This window comes from Lynx rufus, unplaced genomic scaffold (genome assembly GCF_022079265.1).
Source record: "Lynx rufus isolate CCGP_SWC_20201006 ecotype Redwood Valley unplaced genomic scaffold, mLynRuf1.p SCAF_2, whole genome shotgun sequence".
NCBI lineage: Eukaryota > Metazoa > Chordata > Mammalia > Carnivora > Felidae > Lynx > Lynx rufus.
The window spans coordinates 142,434,941-142,449,279 of record NW_025814834.1 but is presented as its reverse complement, the minus strand read 5'-3'; the positions used below and the strand labels follow the sequence as shown (position 1 = coordinate 142,449,279).

At 37.4% G+C, this 14,339-nt stretch overlaps 1 protein-coding gene across 1 annotated transcript in view; it reads right to left on the bottom strand.

The window, feature by feature from the left end:
* ARHGAP29 (Rho GTPase activating protein 29) overlaps positions 1–5,853 on the bottom strand; it is a 60,989-nt gene extending 55,136 nt beyond the window's left edge. Inside the window, exon 1 of the mRNA XM_047082314.1 lies at positions 5,649–5,853. Coding sequence (XP_046938270.1) covers positions 5,649–5,853 — 205 coding nt within the window. The remainder of the gene's footprint in view (positions 1–5,648) is intronic.
* Positions 5,854–14,339: the final 8,486 nt, after the last annotated feature.

The following is a 14,339-nucleotide window of genomic DNA, read 5'->3' as shown; positions in this document are numbered from 1 at the left end:
TCTCTCTCTCTCTCTCTCAAAAATAAACAAACATTTGAAAAAATAAAGGACAAAACAAAGGCACCATTGTCACAACAGTAAACTTTTATTAAAATCCATTCTTAAAATAATGTTACATAATAAAGAAGACGTAAGAAGTATTAGACTAACTACTGATTTTCCTTAAAATATATTTTACAGTGGCAATAGACCCTTCTAAGTGCTGAGTGCAGAAAAATTAAGTAATTTGCACTATTCTTTCTAATCTAATTAAAAAGCCTTGCACCTTTCAAAATCACTGTTGAACCTCCTTGAATGGTGTTTTACCTGGAAATGAGGAGGTATGCCACAGAGTTTAAGATTATTCTATGAACTAGAACAACACTTATGAATCTGTTCTTTGGAATTCAGAACACATTATTCCTCAGGGGGACAGCTGTGAACTTGAAGTAGTTTATACAGCACATATGTTAATCTGCAGTGTTAAATATAAACACAGACAGTATATGTATAACAGAGTGCATTCAGCATTTTAATATAAAATGTAAAATTTGGCCTTGTAATTATTCATACTGCACCTTAATAGCACTGGATAGAAATCTAAAACTTCAAATTCCACATGTGCTACTTATATAAGAGAAGAGGATAACCTCCTCCTGGAAACAAACAGTGGTCAGAGAAGCAGCAAACTCTATCAGTCATCCTATCTAAGTATGTGTTTTCAAAGTCCTCTGATGTCGCACATTAAACTCTCCATTTTTATTTGTAAATAAAAAGAGCAAAAACAAACTGCATACCTATCTTTCATATTACCACAGAGCTCTTTGGTAGATGCTTATTTCTGTCATCAGTTCCTCAACAACTATGGCAATATGAGTTTCACATTCTCACTTGGGAAATTTTCACAAATACCACACTTAAGATAGTTATCATAAAATTCACCTTTAAAAAATCCTATAGGGGCACCTGGCAGCTCAGTCGGTTAAACATCCGACTCTTGGTTTCGGCTCAGGTCATGATCTCACGGTTCATGAGTTCAAGCCTTGCACTGGGCTCTGTGCTGACAGCATGAAGCCTGCGTGGGATTCTCTCTCTCCCTCTCTCCCTGCCCCTCCCCCACTCCCACTGTGTCTCTCTCTCTCTCTCTCTCAAAATAAATAAACTTAAAAACTTTTTTAAAAATAAAAATTAAAAAATTCTATAGACTGGTGGGAGGCAGATGTCCTCTAAAATGCATTATATAGTTTAAAGACATATACTTAACTGTCTTCTCTAGCTCTGAACTCTTCAATATTCAGAACAATGTAGAATCTCCAACTCCAATCAAATTTTGGGAATCACAGAATTATAAAACTGATAGCATCTGGTATAGCACCTCATTCTTAAATCATTAAATGACTTAAACCATATTCTAAAACTAGTCAGTAGCAGAACAAGGCCTAGAACCTAGAAAATGTGATTCTCTTTCCGGAGCTCTTCTGCCATCAATTACTGACAATTTTTATCAATTTGTATAATTGGGCTGGAAACTGATCTGCTAGTTCAAATCAAAGAAGGGCATGAAAGCTATATACTTCAAAAGCAACTTAACAGGATTCCAAATAGACTAAGAGTTCCTACTTCTAGGTAAAATTTTCTTAAATTTGCTCTGATAACTTTTTCTAGGTTTCTTTTAATGCTATAGAATTAAAAAACATTTACAGTTCAAGAATTCATCTGAATGTTCTTGAGATTGATAAAGATCAAATGTCTATGCCAGCACCATCCAATAGAAATTTCTGCAATAGTGTAAATATTTATATCTTCCACTGTCCAAGATGATAGCCAGTAGCCACATGTGGCTAATAACTTGAAATGTGGGTACTGCAACTGAGGAGCTGAATTTATGTTAAACAGCCACATTTCTAGAGATTACCATATTGGACAGTGCAGGTCTAGATAATCTCCACTAAAAACAGAACTGGTTGATGAAATAATGAAGACTGAGTGGTATTTTTAAAGTACTTGCCATGTGAAGCAGTTGAGACACCAAGGAAAGAAACACCATTCTGCATTTATAACCTCCAGATTCCAAACGAAATCACTATATATCAGCAATGAGAGGTTGATGAAATCACACAACCTACGTTATACATACAACTCATCTGTGAAATGGGGCTAAAAGTACCTGTCTTTGGGGGCACCTGGGTTGCTCAGTCTGTTGAGCATCACTCTTGATTTTAGCTCTTGTCGTGATCTCACGGTTCATAGGATTGAGCACCACATCGGGCTCTGCTCTCATAGTACAAAGCTTGCTTGGGATTCTTTTTCCCTCTCTCTTTGCCCCTCCTCCACTCATGCATGCGCGCTCTCTCTCTCTCTCTCTCTCTCTCTCAAAAATAAACATTTAAAAAATAATAAAAATAAAATTTCCTGTGACTTAGTAAATATGGAAATAAAATGGAAATCACTATGTTTAAAAAAAAAAAAGGTACCTGCCTTTGTGGAACTCTGTGATTAAATGCTGTTTCCCTGTAAAATGTAAAGCACCATATATAATTAAGTATCATTTCTAGAACTAGTTTGAGAAAAAGGAAAACGTGGCTGTAAACCAATCACAAAGCTGTCAATCCAAGCCTAGCCTCAAAAATACGAACACCGGAAGGAACAGTCAACTGATTTTGCATATCATTGCCTCATGACAGGTAACGTATATAAAGAAAATGGTATTTAGATTAAACCAAAAAGTGATTTAACTGTATACCTACATTCTGTATTCTTAAAAGCTAACTTTTCAGCAATTTTAACAGCCAACTGATATGAATTAAAGGGTAACAATGCCAATAATTCGGCATCCTTCCTCTTAAGGAGGCAAAAGACAAAATATTGACAAGGCCACTGACAAGGCTCTGTCACTCCAAAAGGAAAACAGTGAAACAGCTCTCTGTCTGACCAGTTTACAACTGTGGTGGAATAAAGAACAGCAGAAGTCCAGGGAAATTTCTCAATACGCAGAAAACAAAAGTATGGCCCATGTCTAGTGTAAAGGTATATAATAACACCATATTAAATAATTACAGAATTTTAAACTTTTTATCTGCTTTTCTGAAGATTATATCTTGTGTGATTCTTATAATAATTCTGTTAAGGAATAGTCTGATACTCTAACAAGCTAGAAATCATAACCAAGATTAGACACAAACATATTATTATGTAGCATTCTTATTATATATAATGAGATGAATTTATATATTTATATATAGTCCCTTGTTTAAGAAAAACAAACAAAAAAAGTTTCTATCAACTCAAAACTAGTATATTTCTGGATCTTGATAACAAGGATCCAAAGACAGAAAATAAATTCTTGTTAAATCCAAGGTTTATTTTGAGATAGCATACACATATCCTTTTAACTCTGATTGAAGAACCAAACATTAAAATCAATCCAAGGTAAATAATGAAAATTCTCTGGCCACAGCTTACTAATGACAGCGCTGGTTATCCAAAAGATGGTTTTTAGATTTTAAAAATTAATTTACCAGCCATAAATGGCAAGCATTTTTATTATTAGCAATAAAATCAAGTATTTAAATTTTGAAGTACTGGCTTTCTTATTAAAAAGATAGTATCTTTACAAAATGCTAATACTAAATGTCCATAAAAACTTTGTTTCCATATGCCTCCTTTCATCTCAGGGGTTAGCCTCCTTTTGCCATATTATAAATTTTTCTCCTTTTTCACTTAGAATCAACTTTCAATCCTCTTCCTTCCTAGTCTCTGAATTGTCTATTCACAAATTAAAACTCACATTAAAAAAACTGAAGTTAAAGAGTTGTCCAACTTGTTTTAAATTACTATCATTTTAAATCTGTGAGAGAAGAGATAAATATGCAAGATCAGGATTTTTAAATGATATCAATCCCCTGAGAACACAAATAAAAACAAAAATCAGACCTAAGAATCTTATTTATATTAATGAACATTTACTTAAATTGATACATTAAAGAAAACCATACTTTACCCTAAATTGAGGTAAATGATTTGTCAACCAAGACATCATTTTAAATTTCACTTTCAAAACTAACCCAGTTAATGAACTTACATCAAAAAGAATGACTCTTACTGTAAAATTTTCAAAACTAATTTAAAACAATTAACCCAATTAAAAACAAGCCTTTATTTAAAGCTAGGCTTTTTAAAATAAATGGCAGATAGTGTCATTTGGCAGAAATTTGTTCCCAGTATAATGCTTAAAGTATTTAAAATACCTTTTCACAATAAATTAAAACTTTATTACCATTGAATCAACTATAATTAGACTTGAAAATCAAGCTATAAAATGAACAAGAATATAGGCAACTTATTTATTTATATATATATTTATATATAGTCTCAAAAACATGATTTATGTGACTGTTTTAAGGAAAATTCAAATACTAAAATTTTGAGGCTATAATTCAAGTCCAGTTATTTTGGGCATTTCAAATTGAAAAATTAGGTTAGAAATAAACTCTTAAAAGCAGCATATTTGTACTAAAAGCATCTTAGTACAAGATGTGATTTTATGATATTTCTAGAACATGTATCAGAAAATGAATATTTAACATATATACAAAAAATATTTATTAAACATTTATGTCTATGAAGCCCAAGGAGGTCTCATATAAATAAAACTAGTATCTTCATTCTCTACATCCAGATCTACCATTATGAATATGGAAATGAACTACTATTTATCACAAAAGAATAGGGGCTGTATCTTTTTTATCACTGCCATCAAATATGAATATAAAACAGGCATCAAAAGTTAAAAGACTTAGAGACTAAGATCAAGTTGGGGAATGCAGATGTGTGTAACTGTTTAGAAGAATCAAGTCTTGGGCTTCATTGTCCATTTCTAACTAGACAGAGAATAAATTCTGTGACTACCCCTTAATTCTGTAATAGGTTATATACGGGAGGAGCACCTGGGTGGCTTAGTCCGTTAAGCCTCTGACTTCGGCTCAGGTCATGATCTCACCGTTCGTGAGTTCAAGCCCCGTGTCAGACTCTGTGCTGACAGCTCAGAGCCTGGAACCTGCTTCAGATTCTGTGTGTCCCTCTCTCTCTGCCCCTCCCTTGCTTGCACCCTGTCTCTCTCTCTCAAAAATAAATAAACATTAAAAAAAATTTTTTAATAGGTTATGTAGAACAGCAAAACAGAATTGTGATTTTTGAGGAACAAAATTCACTCAAACGCAGAGATTCTAGATTAAGTTTTAGGAACAATATAGAAAACTAAATCTAGGTATAAGTATCAAAAATGTAAATTATAAACATTAGTTTGCTTTTTATAGACCAATCAATGCACCGTGGTACCATTAACAAGAAGGTTACAATTTCAATGATCTAAAATTTTTCCATGTTCAAGTGGGCCCAACTGCTAAGAAGCAAAGACTGAGTTTTGGTTTTTGTATTATTATTTCCTCACATCTACCAACGCTTCTATTATGTATTATACTATATCTAATAATAAAATAGTTTACATCGTAACACCAAACACCAAACATCTGTTGGGGAAGAAGCTGTTAATTAACTAAAGCAGAATACCCTGTTCCTACCACTGTGTAAGCATTTATCTGAAACTAGGCTGGCATTTAAAATTTTACCAACTATCCAGTAAGAATGCTAAGAGAAAATAATTGACAAACCTGAAAGAATAGCTTCTTTCAAATATAGTAACATATGCGAGAACTTCCTGATATCATTCACCAACTCCTTGATGTAATCCGGATCAAAAATGGAATTGGAACTTATGGACTTGAGCCCCATTTCAGGAGCTGTAACATCGGTAGAGAGTTGGCCTGATGACAAAACACGTTTTTTCTTTGTCTTTTTCTGTTTGTGAGCAATCATCCTTTCACAGAACAGTCAGAAAAACTGAAATCCTTAAGCAGAAGGGAAAAAAAAGAAAAGAGAGAAACACAAAAACTACATCAACCAGGGGAAACATTATACTAGGTTTTCACAAATAGCCCATAGCCCACCTAGTATTCTATTAGTAGTATTCTATTAACAACAACAAACACTGTACTACGGATGGCAGCAGCTTCCATTTATTAAGTGCCATTGATCTTGACAACTCTATGATGTGCAAACTACTGTTCTCTTCATTTCACAAATAAGCAACCTGAGCTTTGTAGGTGAAATAATTTGTCTCAGTTCTCAGCTAAAAAATGATGAACTGGTACTTAAAACCCAGATCTGTCTTGTTGCCAAAATCCATTCTCTTAATAACTTCCTCTTAACTCCTAGGGTACAGAATTTTTTAAATTGTAAAAGTTATTCTGAAATGTCATTTAGTAGAAGAATATATTCTACCACCATGACATCAGCTTCAAAAATAAAGATGCAGTATGAGTTCTGAAAAAAGAAAAGACCTGTTTTCAAAACCCCCTCCCCATCACTTACTATGTGTATCGTGATAAACTGTTAATCCTCTCTTAACTTTGGTATGCTCATTAATAAAATGGGAATAACATTCTAACAACACCTACATTGTGAGATTATGGTAAGCATTAAAAGATACAATGGTATAGAAGTGTACGACACATAAAAGAAGTTCAATCATAGTTATTTTTCAGTAATAACGCTTACATACACAGACACACAGACACACAGACACACACACACACACACACACACACACACACACACACACACACAGATTTGAGGTTATCAATTTTCAGCAAGAACATTTTTTTGTTGAAAACAAGTTCTAAGGGTGTCTACTAATCTGATACACCCTAATTGATTGAACAAATAAATGTATGAATATCAGAGCAATATTTTTGTTAATTTCAGGATGGTATAGTAAAAACACAGTCTTTTGAAATGAGATTTAGACTTGACTTCTGGCTGAATCCTTTCTAAACATACAACCTATACAATTTGCTTACAGGCTGTGTGAGAATTAAAAGTGACCACAAAATTAAAAGATCTCATGTTAAAACACAATCCTGGCACATAGTTGGAACTCAAGAAAATCTTAGCTTGTTTCTGCTTCATCCTCACATTTTACCTTTCCAGAACTGAAAGTCCTAATTTTGTTTGCATTTCTTACAATCAAAAAGGAAATTACTGGAGAAATTATGTTAGTTCAAGCATATCACTAAGGCATTTTACAAATATTTTGTCTTCAATATTTTGTTACTTTCAGAATGGTAGAATTACTAAGGACTCTGTGAAACTTACAGTGGGAAGTTTTATGTAATATTCACTTCCAGGTCTTGTGTAAGATTTATTATTGAATCACTTATTCTTTCCTATACCTCACCCAATTCTCTAAATTTTTTCCTTCCTCATCTACAGTATCTTTAATCTATCTACTTCTATCTATACTATCATACTAGGTAAATTTTGTGAATGTTTCTGTGCGGTATGTGTGTTGGAATGCACAAAACATAAAACAGATTCTAAGGAACCAGGTGATATACTCAGATGTTTTCTATGCTATCGCATTTCATTTTTTAAAATGGTGGCTACAGCCCACCAAATTGGTTTTATACTCATAATGGGTCATGACCCTACAACCTGAAAAACACTGACTATTTGACTCAGGATCCTGTCTATATACATTTCCATTTGCCTGGGGTACTCCTTCCCCTTTGTTTACTCATTCTGACCTCAGCTCAAAGATCATTTCCTCAAAGAAATCTTCCTGGACCACCAATACCCCTGTAAATACCACCACCAAAGCAGAATGGAATCTCCTCTTAGATGCATTCTAGCATCTTACACTTTTCATCACTGCACTTATCAAAGTTCAAATAGACTATTCATATTTTCCTCTCTAGACTATAATCTCAAGGGATCAAGGATTCAGTTTGCTAACCATGTGTTCTCAGCTCACAGCACAGTGCCTGGCATAGGAGGGATGATCTACTCAAAACTATTTGCAGAATAAATGATTTTGCAGAATGAATACTGGGCTTATAAATTTGTAAAGTTGCAATTAATTTTTACAGAAACAAAAAAGGTTAACTTTGGATTATTGCAGTAAAATCTGTAAAAATCTGTCTCTAAAACAGTATATTTCAAAAAAGAAAAAAACAAGTATGTAAAGCCAATAAAGGCAAGATCACACAAAACTGGAATCAAAGTTGGACTTCTACTCTTCTTTCTCTACTGTTGAGGTTTATATAAGGTTATATAAGGTTTCCCTACCTCTCTTAGCTTTTAAAGTTCTTTTATTAAATATTTTTGTTAATCTCAAATTATTTCTGAGAATGTGATTTCTACATTTAAGCTAGTTCCAACTTACCTAACATTAATCCTTAAATGTGTAGATAATTCTAAAATGAGCCTAGAACAATTTTTTAGTACAATTATTATATATGTCTTCCCGCCAACACTAAAAACAGGACAGTACCTTGTGTGGGAAGCTTTCACAAATCGCTAATTGAGAAGACAACTCCTAACATCACTTTTGCAGCTTACTTATTAAAGTCACTCTGATTAATTCTGACAGCTTTTAGTTTAGTAAAAAGATAGTTATTAAAGACATATATCATAAATTTCAAATAAAACAACTCACCTATCTAAGCAATTCACCTATTTCACCATCTTCCCTTATGTCAAGTTAGTAACCCAAAGTTGTAAAAAGTGTTTCAATACTCAAGACTAAGAAAATCTATAAGCAAACAAAATGGGGGGGGGGGGGGAACAAAGGAACTAAAAAGAGTTATACTTTACCTCTATTCAGCATTATAGTGAGTAATGTACTAACTTTCTTATATATACTTTACTATTTTTCATACTTCAAACTGAAAAAAAAAAAGGAAAGATGAACAAAGTTTATCCAAGTTTTTATAAAATTGAACTATGACAGTGAAAACATTTGGAGGATATACACTTTCCGAGATCATACTACTTTCCTATGTCCCAAAATGAATACCCTCTAGTTGGTGGTAACATAAAACGTAGTTACTAACATAACATACTGCAAGAGGCAATTTAATTAAATGAGGTAATAATATAAAAAACACTTAATGCTGTGCCTGATTCATCATGAACACTCAAAAACTGTTAGCCATTATGACTAGCTGTGCTTTATTGTGGGAGATTGTGGGTTTTTTTTTTTAACATACTTAAGTAATGAACAAAATGTGGGCTTTACCACAATATATCTGTAGATTGTGAGCAAGAAATATAGCACTGGAAACACTTCCAGACACTTAACTGACTTCGTGGAAACCTACTAAATGGCTTCCAAGTGAAGTTTGAACTATGCAAACAGACTGTTGAGCAAAATATTTGTTAAACTCTAATTCTCATGCATCTCTTCCAACTTCAAACCATCAACATTTACAACGTGTTTTAATCACTTAGCAAAGAACTTTGTAGCAAACAAAATATTACTATGCAAAACTACTTTCTCTGTATGTTGTAAATTCTAAGTAATATATGCATTAGAAATGTGAACATTAACTTCCCAGTACCCTGGAATGTGACTTTCCCAAGACTTGAGTAGCCTCTATTAATCAAATGTCCTATGCCCCATGTACATCCTCCCAAGAACACATCATTACAGAAGTGTTTTCATTTTAGGCACTGGGCTGTTTAACAGAAGTATAAAACTGCCCCCAAATATCTACTTAATAGCTCCCATTTTACTATTCCTACGTCAGGAAAAATTGCCAGATATTTCAGAAATCTGCCATTTCAGCACAATTTCTGATTTGGTAAGAATCTACTTAAAAACGCTTTTAAAAATCAGAAAAATTCATTCTGGAGGTTTTTGATTATACTTTTGTACAGTACTCCCCACAAAAACAGCATACGGCCATGTCAAAAGGTTTCATCAATAATATGCAAATAACTAATTTCTAAAGAAAGGCATGCAATGCACATACACTTCATTCCTGTGCAGTTAGAACCTAGCACGTTTAAAAAAGAGGAAGCTGCCCAACCTCCCACGCCTCCAGAATGTCTAGCATTCCTGGCAGGCATGGCTCTCTCTTGACCAGCCAAAACTACTCAATGCCAAAGAGCCCGCTCCCCATCCCCATATTTAAATACAGAGTGGGGAAATGGAGCAACCGAAAAGGGCAGTGGACATGGATAGAGACGGACAAGAGATGCCATCAGAGACAGCTGGAGAAAGGGGAAGGGGTGCTCAGCTCCTGACCTTAGCAGCTAACAGTTCTGCCCTCCCAAATGAGGTGAGGCCAATTCCTTCTTGAGAAGGAGAGTAGGCAAAGATCAACATGGAGACACAAGGCTCATCAGTCGCTAGGGCTCCTGAGCTCACCCACCAAGAATAAAACAACAGTCAAGCCCGAAACAACGGAATTGGGAAAAACAACTGACACTGAGGCCTTAGAACGACAGAGCCCTCCTCAGCCCAAAAGACCGAGACGAGAACAATGCACCACGGAAATCCTGAAATGTCTGAGGAATGGAACCCAGCTAAGTGAGGACTGCTGTCAGGACAGGTGGGAGCGAGACGGGTCAGAGCCAAGACCAGGCTCTTAGCGGTCAAAAGCATATACTTTAAACCTACACTCTGACAATTACTAGCCTGTGTGCTCCGGCAGGTTAACCTCATTTTCTCCGCGTAAAAAATGAGTTAAAACAATCATGGAGCTGTCGCAGAGCTTAAAGAAGTTAAAATGTGGAGCATTCTTAACAGTACGTGCACGGTGGGACGTGCTATGTGCCTGCTTTAATTTTAATCGTCATCTGCTCTGGGCTACCGCTCCCGCCGCGCTCCGCTCGCCCCGTCGGACCCCTCCAGGAGGACAGGAGCACGAAGGACACGCGCCCGGCCTCCCGCGCAGCCCTCGGCCACCTCAGCTCGGGGGCCGCCGCGTGGGCCGCTCACACCCTGGACCGCAACTGGCCGGCAGCACCGCCGACGACCCCAGCCCGGAGCCCTGGCCGCCGCGGCCGGAGCGAGCGCCGCCGCCCCACACTCACCGCGGCGCTCCATCCCGCGTCCTGGACGCGGACGCCCGCCCAACACTCACGGCCGCCGCCGCCTCCGCCGAGGGCTGGAGCTCGCCGCCCCCATCCCCCACGGCCCGCGGACGCCCGGCCAAGCCGCCGCCGCCGCCGCCGCCGCCGCCCCAGCAGCTACGGCCACCACCGCGCCGCTCGGGCCGCCCCGCCCCCAGGCCTCGCGCCTCGCGCCTCCCGCCCGGCCGCGGCCCGCCCCCTGAGGCCCAGCCCATTGGCCCGCGCGCCCGGGGAGGCGGGGCTCCGGCGCCCAGCCGCAGGTTGGGGCGGCTGCCGGCTCAGGCGCGCGGGGCGCGGGCTGTCAGCTGCGCCCCAGCCGGCAGGCTGTCCCCAACATGGCAGGTCGTGTTAGCCACCCTGTGCGGCTTGTGGCACAACAGGCGAACCTCAGGCACAAGTCACCTGAAGAGTAGATCTGGTTAAAAGGAGCTTATCAGATGATCAATCTACATTTCTTTTAAGGTACGTCTTCCTCCCTCTCCAAACCATTTAAGAAAACAAAAACAGGACTCCACACAGGTAAAGTGTAATGCAGGCCTGATCCAAATCCCCTCTATAGAGGAAAAATATTTTCCACTTAGACTTATATTACTTTCTTAAACTACAATCTCAAAGTTCACTCGGAATGAGAAAAAATGTCTGAGGAAGATAAAATAATTACAGAAAGCATTAGGGGCCCAAAGCAGGTAAGCTTCCATATCCTACTACACACTGAAACAAGCAATGTCCTTTGTCTCAGTGCTGGGACATTTAGAAGGAACTGATGGAGAAACACAGGGCATGTGGGGCAGGCGACTGTGGGTAGTGCTGGAGACAGAAAAATTATCACCATGGGAGAAAGGAGAAAAGGACACAAGGAGGGTGTGAGGAGGAAAAGTAGAAAGAAAATGGGGGTACAGACATAGGGAGATGAAACCAAGGAAGGCAGAAAAAGGTGGTGACAGAGAAAATAAGAATGATAAATAAAAGAGAGAAGGAAGAGAGACTACCTACTTAGAAAAAAGAAGTGAGCATGACAGAGCCAACACATGGAGTAGTGAGACTCATTGACAAAGAGATGCATCTTTGAACTTTTACAGGAAAAAACAATGTTGGGGAAATAAATGTGGCCCCTCAGATGCTACCTGGAAAAGATAAATATGAAAACGCTCAGTTCCATGGTTATTTCAGCTGTACACTGGATTTTCAGACTCAACCTATACAAATTTACCCCTTAAGATCCCAAACACAGCAGTACTAAACCCGCCAGGGATACTGAGTTTCGTCAAAACCAAACTGTCCTTACAAAAACACTTAAAAAGAAAACTGCACCATGGACTCTCACCACAGAAACTGATGATGCCGTGAAAAGAAACAACTAGTAGGAGGAGAGGTCAGGAGTCCCCAGGCCAAAAGGGGACTGGAGCAGTGCAATGCTGATTAAATCATAAGACTTGGGGGAAGAAATCTGAGGTACTCCAGCAACCTCAAACATCCCCTTACATCTATTTTAAACTGTATTAATTACTGAGTGCTATCTTATCCACCATTACCCTTAATAAGGAGGAATGTGTTCCTTACTAAAGTGGAATTTGCAATGTCACTGCCAATGTCATGAATAAGGTCCTGTTGGGGAGAAAAGATGTGTGGGAAGGAGGTGGTGGTATGACAGAAACAGTAAGGAGCACAGAGAAGGGAGGAAGAGGAAAACGTGAAGAGAGACAAAGATGTGAGGAGGTGAAAAACAACTGTGAAGAGGAGAGAAAGGCAGAGGGGAAAAGAAGACAGAGAAAGATGCAGAGACAAGTGGAAGGAAAGGAAGAATTTAAATGGAGACAGAATAAAGAAGAGAAGAGAGAGAAAAAGAGGTGATAGAGAGAAAGAGATTGACAAACTACCCCCTGATAAAGGGAAGAGGGATACCTCTCATAGTTCTAGGGAAGAGAAGCCAAGCAGGCCTCTATGTTGTTACATGAAAAAGATAAATATAAGAACCTAGGGTGAAGAGTTGAGTCTTCAATGAATATTAGACAGTTGGGGTGCCTGGGTGGCTCAGTAGGTTAAACCGTCTGACTTCGTCTCAGGTCATGATCTCACTGTTTGTGAGTTCGAGTCCCACCTCGGGCTCTGTGCTGACGCTCAGAGCCTGGAGCCTGTTTCAGATCTGTGTCTCCCTCTCTCTCTCTCTGCCCCTCCCCTACTCTCTCTCTCTCTCTCTCTCTCTCTCTCTCTCAAAAATAACTAAACATTTTAAAAAAGAATATTAGACAGTTAAATTATAAGTAAGGTTATCTAAGGGAAATTTTAAGAAGTCTCTCAATCCTAATCCTCCTTTTACAATTTTTTAAAAATACATTATCTGTCATCTTCTTCACCCTATTCTTTAGTAAGGATGATAACATTTGGAAACATTTGTAAAAATGTTAGTTCACCTTAAAATTAAAAGGGTTATTTTATTAATTCCCCCAACTTGCATTTTAAGTAATTTTATATCACACAAATAATATCTTTCTGTAAGTTCAAAATTCTTGATTTAATAATTAAATTCTAAAGTGCTAAAAAAGAAAGAAAGAAAAAGTAAAGCCATCTGTATATCTATTGTAGAAGTCCAACATCTTAAAATGTATAACAAGTTGCAGAAAAAACATGGAAGATACATAATTGGGAATAAACTACTTGTGTTTTTACCAGTTTACATTATTATTGTCTCTAGTATTTTTTCCCTCTGAAAGAGAAACTCGCATCCTCTATAATGCTGCTCTTGAGTCAGCCATTCTATAAAGCCTCAACTTGCATATTATTAAAATCTTTTTCATGTGCCCTCTGCAGTGTTAACATAGTCAGCATTGTTATTTTTGCTAGGTATGTGTCTTCATATTCCTGAAGTTATTTCTGTGGTTTAGGTAGCCAACTTTTCATACCAGAACATGGGTCTAAAAACATTTTACAATGTCTGGAGACACTTTTGGTTGTCACAACTGGGGAGGAGGTTGTACTGACATCTAGTGGGTAGAAGACAAGGATGCTGCTAAACAGCCTACTTGCACAGAAGAGCACCCCCCAATTCTTATACACCCCCCCCACTCCTAACAGAATTGTCAGGTACAAATAGTATCAAGTTTGAGAAATAATGTCAAGGTTGAAAAACTTTGCACAGGCCTAATTACTACTTTATAAGCAATATAGAAAACAGAGGAACATGTTAAATTATATCACAGGATGCACCCAGCAAAATCTAGACTGTGGGTCATTTTATAAAGCAAATAACACAATTTCTTAAAAAGTAAATTGCAAGGAAAAAGATGGAAAGAAAATCTCTACATTAAAAAAGACTTAAAATTTTATATATATCAAGTACAGGAATAAATGAGACAAGACTTATCCTTTCACTTATATCTTTTCAG